This window comes from Labrus bergylta, chromosome 5 (genome assembly GCF_963930695.1).
Source record: "Labrus bergylta chromosome 5, fLabBer1.1, whole genome shotgun sequence".
Classification (NCBI taxonomy): domain Eukaryota; kingdom Metazoa; phylum Chordata; class Actinopteri; order Labriformes; family Labridae; genus Labrus; species Labrus bergylta.
Window position 1 is genome coordinate 2,144,348 of NC_089199.1, and position 16,801 is coordinate 2,161,148.

At 39.3% G+C, this 16,801-nt stretch overlaps 1 protein-coding gene across 2 annotated transcripts in view; it reads left to right on the forward strand.

The window, feature by feature from the left end:
* cpne5b (copine Vb) overlaps positions 1-16,801 on the forward strand; it is a 143,112-nt gene that overhangs the window by 23,507 nt on the left and 102,804 nt on the right. For both annotated transcript variants that reach the window (XM_065954532.1, XM_020634359.3), the window contains exons 2-3: positions 8,932-8,972; positions 9,294-9,340. In XM_065954532.1, the coding sequence (XP_065810604.1) occupies positions 8,932-8,972; positions 9,294-9,340 (88 nt within the window). The remainder of the gene's footprint in view (positions 1-8,931; positions 8,973-9,293; positions 9,341-16,801) is intronic.

The window sequence follows — 16,801 nt, forward strand, 5'->3', positions numbered from 1 at the left end:
AGTACAGACTGTAAACCAAACCTCACAGTTTGATATTTATTCAATGTGTACAAGATGCCAAACAGTTTAAATGAATGCCTCTAGAATCCCTATAAGAGTGAGCAGTCTTCATTTGAGCCAACTCTTTGAGCACCCAAAATTTTAATCATTAGTCTTAAGCAGCCAACTTATGCTGACATGTGCTCTATTCCAAGCGCAAAATCAAATCATCTCTGAATCATTTCTCGAAACACGTCTTAAAAAGAAAAGAGGAAAAGGAGCTGATGGACATCCTGCAGGTTTAAAGGCAGGGAGCCGTCTAATTACTACAGTTTGTGTCAGATCTCTGTAAATAAAGGCTGTCTAACAGGGGGCTTCTTGTTTCCTCTCCCCCTGCAGGAGAAACTCTGTTTCCCTCTCTGTTTATTTCTGATCTGATCCCTGAGGACTTCATGTCTTTCTCTCTCACTCCTCCTCTACTCTTTTTTTCAATCACTCTCTCTGACACACATTTTTTTCCCTTCTTTTCTTGTTCCTACATTTGATTTTTTCCCCCCTCACAATCCTGCTCTCTTGATTTCACAGATTCCCCTGTGCACAGAGACATACATACCAAAAAGTCCTGCCTCTGCTGCTTCTGCGCATCTCAGATCTTTTCATAACCTCATTTACATAGGATACATGCAGCTATGTTTCAGGAAGTTAGTTTGAAAGCCCTGTAGTATTGCTGATCCCTTTGAAATGGATTATGCAACACCTATAATGCAAATCGGATGACATATTTTAAATATTTCATGCTGTGGTGTTTGTTATGATGCCCTGGTGAAAAGTGTATTCTTGTTCTGAGAGGCACATTTAAAGCTGCAGTTACATGTCGGTAGTGTGTATTCTCATATCAAAGTATCCCTTCACATTGGATGCCACTTTATTTGCTTGTTAAATTGTTGCTGAACCTTAAAGCACCATCAATTTTTCATATAAAAGCCGGTATGAGTTGGCCAGGTCTCAAATATTATCCAGACAGGTGTCAAGCATGAACACATAAAGGCAGTTAAACGAACACATTTAGGGAGGATGCAGGGGGGGAATAAGGAATAAAAGCTGTCCCTAATAAAAGTCTGCTTCTTTCCACCACTGAAGTTTACCATTTGAGAATTGACATTTTTATTAACCCAATCGTATAAAACAATGGCAACACAATGGTTGGAGTCTTGTTGCAGGGCTTTGGGACTACAATCCAATAGATTGCAAAGGTGCTCAAAGCATTCTTGTTCGGACACATTAACAACATCGTGATCCTGTCCCTGCTCCTAAGGTTACTATCTTCATGAGAAATACTAGGATCTTTTCTTTTTAATGCTTATTCCTAACAAATGCAGTTTGGGTAGAATACTATAATGGTGCCTTACAAATGGTTACTCATCCATTGTTATTAGGATATCACATCTTATTTGGGGTTATAAAAACTAGAGGCCATATAGCAGATGGGCTTTTTCAGAAAGGAGTTGTAAATCAATTCATACAGATTCATGCTTACCTGATACATTTTAAACAAAGGGGAAACTGAAATCATTTAGCAGTCAACATTAAGTGAGCTGTAGATGAAATGTTTTGTCTGTATAAAAAGCACCAGTTTTACAAAGAACTTACCAGAAAGTGGAAACTTTTAATTATTTAATGGCACCAAATGTTCTTAATTATTTAAAAGCAGCAGAAAATGATTTCTTCCTAGTGACGAGTAAAAATAAGTTCTGATGACTTTTCTACTCTTGCAGTGTTTTTGTAGTTAAAATAATGTTGATTTAAGCTGTAATTATGGACGATTTGTTTTGTTTCCATGGCACTGTTTTGTAATGAAATAAACCGAGTGCCTCTCAAGTGTTTTCTTAGTTTTTTCTGAGTATGTTAAAGCTGTGAAACAATCAAGAGGCTGCAAATTAAAAAGTTTATTGTTCATCTTATGGTCTGGGAATAACTTGGATACAATCCTTCATAAGAAAAACATTGCCATGGCAACAGAATGCTCACTATCATGCTCGACAGAAAATAATGTAAAGATGATTTGATCCAAAGTATAAGCAGCCTGTTTTACTACCATTCATGGAAAGATGGAAACACGACTCCCAAAAGACCGGCTCGACCAAATGACAGTTGCTCGACTATAACCGCAGTTAAAAAATAAAGAGGATGTACTCCATATGGTGAGGATGTAATGATATTCAAACAATGCAACACTTTCTAAACATATATAAAGTTTGTTTACCGGGTTATGGACGCAGTTTGCTGCCCATCATATTCCCTTGAATTCAAACGTCATGCATTAGTGATTCTAAAACACAAATTCCCCAATCAAAGATAGAATTTAAAGTAGAATTGAAATGTGGAGACAGGAATGATAAATTAATGCCGTTCATATTTTTGCGTGCACTCAAACTTCATGCCCTCCCTCCCAGCATAAATCAGAGTCCCCGATTGGCAACCCCCCAGTCAAACACAAATATAACACTGACTGCCTTAAGCTACAGCCAGAATAACTTTTTTTGCCAGAAAAACTTTTCTCACATCAGTGTAGCGCTGTTTTAATCAAAATGAATATTTGCCTTAAATATTCATAAAGGTGCTGACATAAAATTATTTTTCTCACACATCCACCCCATCTCCAATTTGCATTGAGATTTGATCCTGTGATCTCTGGCATGTAGATGTCAACTCGGATGGAGTAATTAAACACTGAATGCTGCTCACATCTAAAATATAAGAAATATAAACGTGTTGACTGAGTGATGCGTTTGGAAGAGAAGAGCGGGGTGGTTCAGGGGTGAAAGCAATATGAGGCTATGTTTAAACCAACAGATAATGGAGAGACCATTAGAGAGGATAAAGCACAGGCGATAGATAAACAAGGGGTGAAATGACAGAGATAGAGAGGAGGCAGGGGTGGATAACATATGGGCTGATTCATTTTGGACCGGCGCGCAGGAAAAACAGTGTCTAAATGAGGAAGGTGAGGGAGGCAGGGAGAGAATACTGGAATAATTGGTGGGATGCTTGAATGCTTGGGTGATAATATCTGCACTGCATAGATACAAAACAAATACGCACACACAAACAAATAGTCCAGACGCAGTAATAACAGAAACATTTAAATGTTACTGCTTCTGTTCTACAAAGCAACGTCTGGCACTACAACAGTTCTCCACTCAAAGAACAGGAGAATATTTAAAACCACAAAGCTCCTCTTTTAATATGATGGGGAATTTACCCCCAAAAAATCATGCCACCAAATATTAAAACTGAAATGTATAACCCATTTACAACAACTATGGCTATATTTTGGTTGTGCTTGCACTTGAGTATCTATAGGGAAAGAGGAAACTGTGCCATTATTAGTGTATAATAGGTTTTTATGACATATTGAGCGAGAGGACTGCCAAATTAAAGTTAAATATAACACACAGAGAATCTTTGGATGCCCCAAAAATCTGTTTTTTTTGTCACACTACAATGTGTCATATCATAAGAAACCACACATACTGTATCTGTAATTGGCTCCTGCGACGCCGACAGAGTTTCCAGTAGGATGTACAATAAGGATCACCCTGACATTTAGTTAATGGCTCCTCTCTGATTCTATAGACAGAATAATGTAGGCACTAGTGTCAACATCATACGCCCTGGCTTTGGTTTATTTCTAACTTGTGATTATATAGGCATGATGGATTTAAACTAGATCTGCTGCACTAATACAGTCAGAATAAATTAAAAGTAAGCTAAACTCCCACACCAACTGTATGAATGTATCATTTTCAGAAGGGGAGAGAATAAATTGCATCCTCCTCCTCCTCCTGTCTCCAGAGCTCTCTCTTTATAAAGGAACAGAAAATAAGAAAAGACAGAACACTTGTTCATTATTAAGAGTTTGTGCTCAAACTTTATTTGTCAGTTATCAGAGTTACAGTTTTACAATGAGAGTGAGACAGCGCTCTCCAATGTTTTGAATTTGGACTGCAGCACCCATTTGAAACGCTTCATGTCAGAGTTACATTTAGCTTCTTTGGGAGGGATTGGTTCACCACAGTATATGGCCTTATAATGATTTAAGTTTATACAGTCAGAGAACCAGCTGGGTCTATTTTGCTTGATAACTGTCTGCTGTGTAATGCAGGGCACTAGATTTTTGTTATTTTAGCTAAAGCTAGCTCTAGCACTTTTTTTTTTTACTAGAAAATGGAACAATCTTTATTCCCTTTTTGATCAGCACATATATTCAGAGGTCATAATTTGATTAAATTCTTACAAAGTCACCCACTTCTTTGTAAACAGTGCTAGCAGTAAGCATACAGCTGTGATTAACTATTAACACAAAACAGCCATTTTTTCTTCAACTTAATTTTAGCACTTGATTAAGTCTGACAAGGAAGAAATAACTTTTGAGGTCAGTGCTTTCATTCGCTTAGTGAATTTTCTCGCTTTAGTCATTCCAAATCTAATTATTTTTTCAGTTAAGATCACATTTTTTGTGTAAAACACTCCTGCCTGGAACCTTGAACTCACCAGCTTACATTTTGACAGATAAGCACTTTGACAATCACACAACATCAAAAAAAAATTACCGCCTTTGCAATGTTGAACCAGATTTCAGGATTTCTTGTTTCTCCTTTAATCAGTAATTGTCTTCTCCAATGGCTCTCAAAAGGTATAAAGGGAGGGTTGAAGAAATAGAGGAGCGGCGAAAAGATCAAAAGAGACCGAGGCTGATGAAAGAACACAGCTGAAGATTAATGACAACAGAAACCTGACAGGAAATGAAACACACAAAAAAATAAAAGAATAAAGCATCAAGAGAAACCAGCGGGCTCCGGCACCTCGAGTGAGAGCTCTCATGTCACTGCAGAGAGTGAGCGAGCAAAAGAAAACATGAAGGGTAATAGTGTATGGTACACAGTAGCCTCTGGCAGACATTATGAGAAGGTCAAGCAAGCATGATGGAGCGACTACATGGACACTTGAGGTGGAGAGATGAGGCTAGATTTATAGTAAATGCATGGGATTATGGCTCAGAAACACTCAGAGACAGAAAAAGAAAACAAGGTAGACAGAGAGTGTGCATGAGAAAAAAAAAAGATTGATAACCCTTTGGTGTTCAAAAGGTTTAATCTGGATAAGAAAGATCCTGATTTGGAGATTTGCTCTTCAGGATCATTTTGTTTCGCCAAGACAAGCTGGAGAGGATCAACCTTTTTTCAGGTACAGACTTCTAAAGACTACCAAATCCAGATTACCAGTTGTCTTTTTCTGATCTGCAGAGTCATTGGGAGAACTTCTAATGTGTGTCTATGGGCCTGAGAGGCACATATAACAAGCTCAATATAATGTGAGAAGTGTTCTATTTTTTAAAAGGGCTCTAAATCAAAGATCAAAAAAAGATGGAAACCAAAAATGAAAAACTCTCAAATGGAAAGTTTTCAAACAATGCATGAATTCCTGACCAGTAAAGTTTTAAGATGAGAAAAATAAAATGTCTTCTAAAAGGAAAATCTCACAAAATAGTTTTCTATAGCATAACTCTTTTTTCACGGTAATACAAAAAAGTGTAACTGAACTTATTGAACACTACAGCAGAAAAGGTGGTGAGTGAGTGAGTGAGTGAGTGAGTGAGTGGAGGTTTGAGAGATATCTGAGCTGCCAGGAAATGCAAAACATGCTGCTAATCAGCTATTGTTCAAGATGCTACAAAACACCATAATTTTCTGTGCTGATTAACCTGCTGCTCTGCAAAGTTGGCAGTAAGAGAATGTGTTAATGAGCACGGGCTTGTGCACATTAAGTGGATCAAATTTGTACATGCAAGATTGTAAATGCACCCCCCACACTTTATGGTTGTGGTTTCATGTTTAAGAGGCTCTCTTATCATTTAGACAAACAGAACACCGGGCTATGCTACTATCTCCTGCCACACTGGTGTATACCTTTATGAGTAGAAAGTAGAACTACCTGAACGAAACAAATACACTCTGATTAAAACAGGAGCAAAATGTGTGTATTGAATTTAATAAGCGGTAACACTTTATAATAACCATCATCTATAAAGGGTAAATAAGGATAAACAGATAGTTAATTAACCATTAGTTAATAGTTATTTACTGTTAACAAACAATGAAATGATAGTTAATAATGTTTGCTAATGATTTGTAATGCTATAATTTATGTTATGTTAACAGTTTATTGATGTTCACATTATAACATTTCATACACTTTATAGTGTTTGTTAATGATGACTAAATGATTTATAAAGCTTTAAGAGATGGTTTATAAAACATCTCTAAACATTACAGAGACACAAGTTGGAACTGATGTTTATAATACTTTGTAAATGGTTCATAAATATTGTGTAGAGCATCTATTAACATTATTTGGATGGTTATTATAAAGTTGGAATTGATGTTTATAAAACTTTAACAATTGCTTTATACATGGTTTATAAACCATTTATAAACAATATGTGAATGACTATTATAACGTTGCAACTAATGCTGGTAATATTTATAATTAATGAAATATTAAGTGGTTTATAAAACATCGAGTAACACACATTTATAAACAGAAAGTCATGGGACTTCAAAAAAAGATAACACAACAACTGAGAAATGACGACTTTATTTTAATGCAACCATATGGGGCCAGAGAGACACAAACAATCAATAAGTTGGTAAAGTCAGATACATGGTTGCTGCTGCTACTTCAATGTTTCAATGATTCGACCCCTACAATTGTCGCTTGCAGCTATATTTGATTTGTATCTATTTGCTTCTGTAGCCCTTCTTAAAGTTTAGTAATGGTCTAAAGTATTAGAATTTGATCTTATATGTTGTCATCAATGTGAAGGTGGACCAATATCAAAAGAAACTAGATTATTAAGAGCCAGAGAATTTGAATATCAATAAAGAGCATTTCCACACCAGATGAAAGTTTGAACCTGTATATTAAATACACAAAATATGGTTCATACATACATAGATAAACAGGTATGACAGATGTGAAAAATAACAAACTAAAATAATCAAGTGCGAACGAAAGGAAAACCCTTTTTGTCCCTTGAGTTTAGTTTTCAACCGTTGGGGCCCTTACGTGTGTCAGTGTTTGTCATACCACATGATGAGCAAGGAAGGGAAAATCCTTCTAAAGTCAAAATCCCAGTCACGATCCAGCTCACCACCCAACCAACAGGACTGGGAATCTGTGCAATCTGGAAACACTGGAACCTGTGAATATCTGGATCTGAGGACAATCTGAATCCGTATTCCTCTTTGGAATGGACTGGGCTGTCCGATGATTTCCAACCCGTCACCAAGGTTTATAAATCATTTGGTCATCATTAACAAACACTTCATAAAGTGTATGAAATGTTATAATGTGTGCATCAGTAAACTGTTAACATAACATAAATTATAGCATTACAAATCATTGGCAAACATTATTAACTATCATTTCATTGTTTGTTAACAGTAAATAACTATTAACTAATGGTTAATTAACTATCTATTTACCCTTATTTACCCTGTGAAAGTGCAGTTACACAGTGTAGTTAACATATTACTCTATTAAAGCTGGCCTGCGTCCCTTACTGGACAATGACAAATTATGCTCTTTTACAGCCGTGTTACACCTGCAGCTGTACGCTTCTAGCTGCTCGATTTCTTGAAAAGGCCGCCACCTGAACTGTTTTATGTTTTCTATGTTGTGTACTCTGCTTGCTTCTCTTGTCTGTCTGTCGGTACATTATAAGATCAGTTAAACATCACTTTGCCTTCATCAAAGCCACTGCACAATGCAAGATGTAGTGACCATCAGCTGTATACTGGTTTCACAATAGTGTGTGAGTAGTGTGTGATTTCAGACACAGCCTTTGTGTTTCCATGCTGCATGACCACAAGACTGACAATAAAAACTTTATCGACCAGGACAAAAGGCAAAATGATGATAATGTTGACTTGACAATGAAAAAACAAACACAAGAACAACAACAAAATAACAGTAGACCAGATTTTTTTTTTGACTGCATGTAAAAAATAATAATAATTAGCATCCATCATATGGTAAAGTCAGGCTTATTTACTTCCTGTGTTGTCATGGTAACTTATCAGTAATTTCAAGTTTTTGTTTTTGCAAATTGAGAGTGACAGGCTGGCTGTGTTGTCACTGTGAGACATACAAGCGCAGCTCCGCCCATTTTTCATTCTCATTAGATGCTCATCAAATTGACTGAAAACACCTGGCATGGAAGTTCCTTTAAAATAGCTGTTAATCTTCGAGTGTGAAGTTATCCTGAAAGAACCTGAGTCATGCATTGAATGAGAAGCACCACAAAAACGTCTCGTAACTTAACAAATGATCAGCAGTCACTATTGAAGATTGACAGTTCAGGCTGTGGAAGGCCTTTTTTTTCTTCTTCCTGTTTTGAAGAAAGTGTAATGTTAAGTTACATTGCCACCCACCGCTTGGTTTTCTTTCTACATCTCTGAGCAATTTCCATTTGTTATGGGTTACATTTGATGCCAAGTGTGGGGGTGACAATCTCAGCTGAGGAGAGGGTGCAGAGCTTGATAAAATATTGATATTTTAGAGTGTTGTATGTTTCAGTTGACTCTATGATCAGAGAGAAAATGGTGATGATGGCGAGAGAGAGAGAGAGAGAGTGAGAGAAGAAATATGATGCCACAACAACATCCTTAGCAAAATATTTAGTCAGCATTGGCCTGTTTTTAGTGTAGCACTTAAATTATGGAGTGTCTTCACACAAAATCCAAAAATCAGAACAGAAAAAATAAAAATCCCCAACGATGGCTTTGCATGAATCGCTTCAGACCTCGATGAGAAAAAACATTTCAGCATGAACACGAGTGTCTTGACACTGACTAACACTAGTGACCATTCCCTTTTTTCTTTTTCCAGAAACCTGCTGGATAAAGACACATTCTCCAAATCAGACCCATGTGAGTATGTCGCAGAGACTCAGTGTTTGTCCTCACACTGGCTTCCTCTAAACTGCAAACACAGTAACTGAACCAAATCAAGCTTTTTGTCCTCTTTATCTATAGTGTGGTCATTGTGGTTTTGTTGCCTTAGGTATTGGGAAATCTTTGATTTTTTCACAGTGCCAGGGCTGTTTGTTCACTGTACTGGAGCTAAAACCCTCCACATTGATTTCCCATTTGGAATCTGCCTGCCTTTCTCTGACTGCCTCTCTCTGTTTTGCCTCTCATTTTGTCTCTTTCAAAACATTCTACCTCTTTCTGTCGCTATCTTCTGCACAGTGTGCGTGCTCTACACGCAAGGTGTTGAAACCAAACAGTGGCGGGAGGTGAGTACACACACACACATGCACACACAAATACTAACACTAATACCAGTAAGGAGAAAGGGAGTATGTCCAATTAAGTTCCTACAGGGGCTTGCCAGGTGCTTGTGATGAGTGTGTGTGTGTGTGTGTGTGTGTGTGTGTGTGTGTGTGTGTGTGTGTGTGTGTGTGTGTGTGTGTGTGTGTGTGTGTGTGTGTGTGTGTGTGTGTGTGTGTGTGTGTGTGTGCGTGTGTGTGGGGGTGTGTGAGGCTTTAGTGAAGACATTTCCGTTCTTCCTTTGTGTGGGCATGCAGCAGTTGGCTTCAACACTTCATTAAAGCTGTTCAGCCATCAGTTGTCTGAAAAATGCAATGGAAATATTCTCTAATTGGACACTTCAGCCAACAAAGAAAACCCCCCTAACAATGTAATGATCAATATGTTGACACTATGGTGCCTACACAGCACATCGGGGGAGGCCTTGAGACAGCTCCCACTGTGCGTCCTTTTGGTTAATGCAGACATCCAAACCACTCTCTTTACTTATCATTCAACTGTTTGTCCTTTTTTTAATTCAAATCATCCTGCTTTTCAATCACAATAACCGTTCAAACATAGCTTTTGATTAAGTCAACACAGAGGGGAGGGAAGGAAGAGAGGGAGAGAGTTAAGCTTCCTGACAGCTTGGTGGAAGAAGCTGTTTCCCAGTCTGGTGGAGGCAGGCTGCGGTACCGTCTCCCCGATGGCAGGAGGCTGAAGAGGCTGTGTGAGGGGTGGGTGGGGTCACGCACAATGCTGGTTGCTTTGCGGGTGAGGCGGGTACTGTAGAGGTCCAGAAGAGAGGGGAGTGGGACACCGATAATCCGTTCAGCAGCCTTCACTGTGCGCTGCAGGGTCTTGCGGTTGGCAGCAGTGCAGCTCCTAAGCCACACAGTGATGCAGCTGGTTAGGATACTCTGAGCACATGATGGATGGGGGGGGCTCGTGCTCTCTTCAGCTTGCGGAGGAAGTAGAGGCGCTGCTGGGACTTCTTGGCCAGTGATGTGGTGTTGGTTGTCCAGGAGAGATCCTCACTGATGTGAACCCCCAGGAACTTGGTGCTGCTCACTCTCTCCACAGCAGCACCGGCGATGGTCAGTGGGGGTTTAGGAGTGGGGACTCTCCGGAAGTCGACAACAACCTCCTTGGTCTTGTTGACGTTCAGGAAGAGGTTGTTGTCTCTGCACCACGTGGCCAGTTGGCTGACCTCTATCCTGTAGTGCGTCTCATCGTTGTTGGAGATGAGATCAACCACTGTTGTGTTGTCCGCAAACTTCACAATGTGGTTGCTGCTGAAGGATGGAGCGCAGTCGTGGGTCAGCAGCGTGAAGAGCAGAAAGTTGTAGTTGTAGATTTAACCACCCTCTCAAGTACTGTCAATACTACAACTAACCATTTAATTATGTACTTGAATAGTTATTGTAAAAGTTACTAAATGAGGCAGATAATAAAAATACTCCCTGTTTTTATGTCCCCATCTAAGAGTAAGACAATATTTTCTTAGTAACCAAACTATAGTACTCTTACGCAGAGGAAAGTTCGAGACACAAAAACCAGTAAGTAAGAAAAAATCTATTTACCTTGATAGAGTAGGTCATTTACAGTGAGGCAGCCGTGGAGGGCAGAAAAGTCCAGTAAGAGGGTGCTGGTAGTCTAGTGGTTGGCTTGCGGGCCCCTATGTACGCAGGCTGTGGTCCTCGTAGCACGCGGCCAGGGTTCCGATTCAGACATGTGGCTCTTTTTCCCCGCATGTCATTCCCCACTCTCTCTCTACTGTCCTGGATCAACAAACAATCAAAATAATTAAAAAGTTCAATAACGGACACACAAACAGGAGGAAAACACGCCGTGCAGGAAGACACTGTAGAGGGCATGCATGGTAGTCTGGCAGAGGGCAGGGGGAAACACGGGTCAGACTTATTACAGATGAGACACAAGTTTGTGGTGGAAACAGAATGTTACACTAGACCTGTGCGTGTGTGTGTATGCGTCTGCATTTGTCGTGTCATTAACCCTTTTCACACATACGGAAATCTCCTGAAAAACTGCGGAGATTTGGCTACCCGGAAGTTTTTAGGCTATGTGTGAATGCAAACAGCCGCATTTTCGGCACAGACTTTACCCGGAGTTTCTCCTCCAGACCCCTAGTATTTTATCCTCAGAAAATCCAAGTGAGCTTGATGTCTGAACGCGGCCGAATATACTCCGGAGATTTTCAATTTCAGCCAATAGAAAGAGAATGACGTTTACATACAGTGAGTGCCTAAAGTGTCTGCACGTGACCGCTACGATCTCCGTGCTCTAATTAAACAGCTACATTCTGTTTTCTGTTGGTCAGTATGTTGTTCTCCTCTCTTTTGTGGATGTTGTCATTCCACTGGATTACACATAGCATTGATATAAAGACAAATATTCTCATTATAACGTTGTGTAGCGGACTCTGTTGCTTCTAGTGATGTGTCATGCTCAAAAGATGCGGCTCTGAGAGCCGATGCTTTGTAGTGAATCAGAAGAGCCAACTCATCGAGTGAGAGCCGGCTCCCAGTTTTTTCCTTTCACTGCTTAGCTCTCACAGTGGGTTAGCCCCAGCTCTGTTCATGGCAGAACTTTGTTTTGATTGGGCAGCATGGCCAGTAACCGTGCAGAAAGTAAAGGAATTGGTTGTAGCTCTTAGTTCAGCCATGGACCGAAAATTTCTAAACCTCTAAACCTGTTTGGAGGCTCTTTGATGAAAGAGCTACAGGAGATGCTGCCAGGAGAAATCCTACAGCTGATGCTGTAATGGAGGTGATCCTTCTGTGGATTTGTTTGCAGTTTTTTGTATTTGCAGTTTTGTATTTGTGCAATTAAAAAGTTTGATTAAAATATTAAACAAGAGTAAGAATGCTTTTGTAACAGAATAAATGCACACAAAAGGGTTTTCAACACACAAACCATTCATTTTTGCAAAGTTAAGCTAAAATATGAGGCTACAAAAGATCCTAAATTAAGAGCCGTTTGGGAATCAAAAGAGCTGGCTCTGTGAAAAGAGCTGAACTTCCTATCACTAGTTGCTTCGGCCGCTTCTTCCGCGTTTTTTTTTTTACGTCTTACCTCTGGAAATCCCCCGCCCCCCCTCCCCTCTTAGACAGGGAAAGTCCCCCGCTGTGAGGAGCATATGTGAACGGCTAGGTCGGGAGAATCTCTGGAGCGGCCCTCCTGTAAATATCTAGATATTATCCGGAGTGCATATGTGAAAACGGCTTAACAGTATGAATGTTTTTCCAACATCGACACATTCCCATGACACTTCCGTAGTTTTTTCCGTAAGATCAACCCCCTCATGTGACATCATCACATCCCACAGTGTCAACGTCTCCAAGTGGTCTCAGATACTGTATAACAGACTGCTCCTCTCTGGCTCTATAATGCAACAGATTTGAATGTAATCCATATGTATTAATGCATATGTAGTCAGATGACCCTCATGTATTGCTCGTGTGTTTTTCGAGTCTAAAGCAGATGGTTGTGCGGCGGTGGGACTGCGGGGGATTATGTGATTTGTTTGTGTGAAAATATGTATGATAACTTTAAGCATAGGCACATACATATGCAGAGGTCTTCCTTTTAAAAACTTGTTCACACTATTTCTAGTTTCACAACCACTGTGTAAGACAAGCTGTGATTCTTATCAGTGCATCGAACATAATTCATATAATTAGGGTTTCGCTCTAGTTTATTTTTTCGAGTCAAACTTCATTATGTCATGTTCACTTTGTTTTTGTTCTATAAATAGGGACATTTAAAGCTGGAGGAGTTAAAACCATCACATCCATCATCATCACATTGTTAAGAGAAGGTGGGCGTTGGTGAGGCTCCAGAAAACGCTGTGTAAAACCGATTGCCTTTCAAACCTCAGCCAAACAGGTGACTCACCGTGGATGCTAAAATAATAACATCCTCTGACAGGACCCTGTGGCACACCTCCATAATGTCTGTCATGCTTATGCAGCTTTTGCTCTATATAGAGGTCTCCTTTAGATGAAGAACATCTCCCTCATTTCTGCAAGATGAATTAACTAAAGAATAAGTGCTGCTTGGCTGCACATGTTGATACTTCTGTACTTTGCTCTACATGGTGGGAACGCACATTTGGGGAGATTAAACACTGGGGCTGATTTTAGCAGGTGTCCTCTAAGAATTCAGCATATTTGGTGATGTCTGAAAGAGTGTAGGAAACTTATCTCATCTCAGCGCTTGTACTTGAACAACATGATTGTTGTGAATAAGACATAAACCCTTTTAGTATCTATAAGCTTTTTTTAAATTAATATAATATCAGAAAAAATAGTATAAAAAATAGTAGAGAAAATTCTGGAAGTGGAATAAAGCATCGAGAAGCATGACAATTATGTTCAAGTCAGAGATGTTCACCATGTGGGTCTAATCAGCTGGTGCAGTTCAAACATACTTCAGACAGTTTCAAATATTATTGACTGAAACAACTTGAGGAGTAATGCGAGCACTGACAGAGATCTGCGTTGACGAGAAAAAAGAGAGAGAGAAGCTGCTACAATGTAAACTTACTGTAACTGTCTGTTATACTGTGTATGTCTGTAAACATATTGCAGGAAAAGATAGTTGAGTGAAAACATAAAAGAAGGGAAGTATGAAAATGTGCATGTAGTATAAGCCTCAGACAGTTTTATCTTAAGGTGTGCATAAACTATGCCTCATTAAATCTAATACACAAAACATTTTAAATTATCTATTAAGATTTGATTTCAGCTAACGGGCAGGTTTATATCAGGAAAAGTAAAACATTTTGAGGCTCCAATTACTTTTTTCTTTGTGTGTATGATCTTTTTGGGTGGTCATCACATGAAATGCAAATCCAGCGATGTCAACACCCCAAAATCAGAGCCTATAAGACTGGATATTAACATAAATCCTTGAGATTTGCCAGAAATTGATCTTACCAAACTCAAAGTTCAACAGCTTGACACTTAGTGTGCACTGCAGACTGGCTTGCACCAGTACAGGGTTGTAAAAAAAATAAGAAATCCCAGACCACTTTCAAATGAGCAGTGATGTTTTTCTCTGATCATATATGCGCTGCTTTAGAAACAGGACAACGAAGTAGGTGGATGGTGTTAATTTACAGCAGTTCTAAGAAGATATGACAAGGCTGACCTTTTTCATCTTTTTCTCACCATCTAATTTACCTGTGACATCACACTGTTATTATGGTAATGTGTGTAATGCTGTGTGTGTGTATCTCTGTGAATCATGTTTTTATTAACGTGTTGCATCAGAACACATGGCACAGCTCTGGCTCGCATGTATAACAAACTCTGGGATTCATTTTCCCATGAAGCTAGGTTACACGTCTGGCATGTAATAATAATAATAACCCACCCCCTGCGCATTTTCACTCAGGACAAAACGAAAAGGAAAAGTCACTACTAATTCACAATATTCCTCTGTGACACTACTTCCCAAAACATCATCCACACTGAGTTTCTGTGTGGATGATCTTTAGAGAGCAGTACAAGGAGAAGAGAAATCCATGTTGTCCACAGAGCTACAGGACATTTATAAGGCACAAATCCATTGGCAGTGGTTATTGTGTGCTCCAGGGGAGAAGAAAATGACATTTTGCTCAGGTTTGAAACAAAAGAGGCACAAAGATAATGAAGGATTAGACTTACGTCCTGTTATAGCTCTCCTCTGCAGGGTTTTTTTTTACACCCTGGTCTCACTTACAGTGTGTATGTGTCTGAGTATTTTGTTCTGTGTCTGACTTTTAAGGACATTTTCAAGTAAGGGATTTTATCTGACAAGGTGTCCATTAGCCTATCAGGTTCATATGATTATGGACACCTTGGAGGGCAATTTCCTGCTTTTATCAAGGTCACTTGCTGAAAAAAATTAACATAACCCTTTTTTTAAAAATCAAAAAAAAATATTTTTTACAGGCTGTAACTACAGTATGTTTCTCTGTAAAGCGTTGGAGGGTTTGACGAATTCCTGAAAAAAGAAATTCCCCTCCCTGCTTCGCTCTGGTAAATAGAACAGGTCTTAGCTACAACCAGCTAACGGTATGCTAGCAAGATTCAGGCTAGGTCTGAAACTGCTCGCATGTATACTCGATTGGCCACATTTTTTAAGTAAGTTAGGAGCACACTGGTTATACTAAAGCGCCCCAAATGAATTGCAGGCTAAGACTATCTAATGGCAAAGCTGGCAGGCCAGCCTATGGACATGCAAATACAAGTAACTGTACTGTTATAGGTTATCCAATTTTAGTCTATAAAAATGACTATTTGGCTGTATTAGTAGTGAACGAATGCAGATTCTTGTTGAATTCTATTTACAGACGGACAGTTGTATTTTAAGTATTCCATTCAAAAGCATGATTGCCGTTACCATGTGGTTCAAAAACACCAAAGCAGGAACAAGACATAGCAGACCAGATTCTCATTAGCTATCCCCAGCAGCATCTAATAAACTCTCCAGCATGGGATTGTTTCTTCCACTCAGTGGAAAAAAAATCAGCTAATCTTCTCCATCACCTGCCTCTTTGCCAACATGTGCTCACATCCTCATCAACACCTCAGGGTCTCTTAGAAAGTCTGGGTTTCCTTTGCCTCCACTCTTCTCCCTCACTGGTGTTAAATTTAGATCTCCAGTCGCTGAGTTCACATAGAGAAACATAAAACCTCAAAACACAGGTTATAAAAGGTGTTCAACACTGTGTAAAAGCTAACAAGTGTGAAGTTCTACAGGAGTTGTGTTGTCCTTATTGCCCACACTGAATTGAATTTGTTGTTTTTACAACACCGACTGAAGGACGAGGTGATCTCACACATCCACCTACAGTACATTACCTGCTGTTCACGTTATAGAGAAACATCAACTCCTACTTACAGTAATGGCTGGCCAATAATTAAAATGGGGAGTTTTGCAGCTTTCCAATAAACAGGGGATGTCTGGCTCAAAGATAAATATCTAAAATATCAGATTTTAAATCTTTACTGCAGGCAAGTACTGGAAGTGCATACTGGAAGACTCTGACTCTGATTACTGCCTAAATTGAAACACCACTCCAGTTGTAACCAAATCAATGAAGGTTTAGTTTTAAAAATGAAACTGATTCGTCAGTAAGCAGGTATCTGTGAGGGGAAATGTCTCCGACCCAACGTCAGAGGGATTGAAATGTTCAGGTGTGTGTGTGTGTGTGTGTGTGAGTGTATGTCAGTATGAGAGGATGGAGGCTGACTTCCAAGAAAGATGGAAAAGTCAGTGAATCAGTAAAAACAATGTGACTGTAACGTCGACTGTAACTTCTACACACTGAGGAAGACAAAAACTGCAGATTAAAAGATCACAAACATTCGATACATGAAACAGAGGACTTCCATATTTCCACATTATATCGATTTGTTTAAAGGCTTTATATTTAT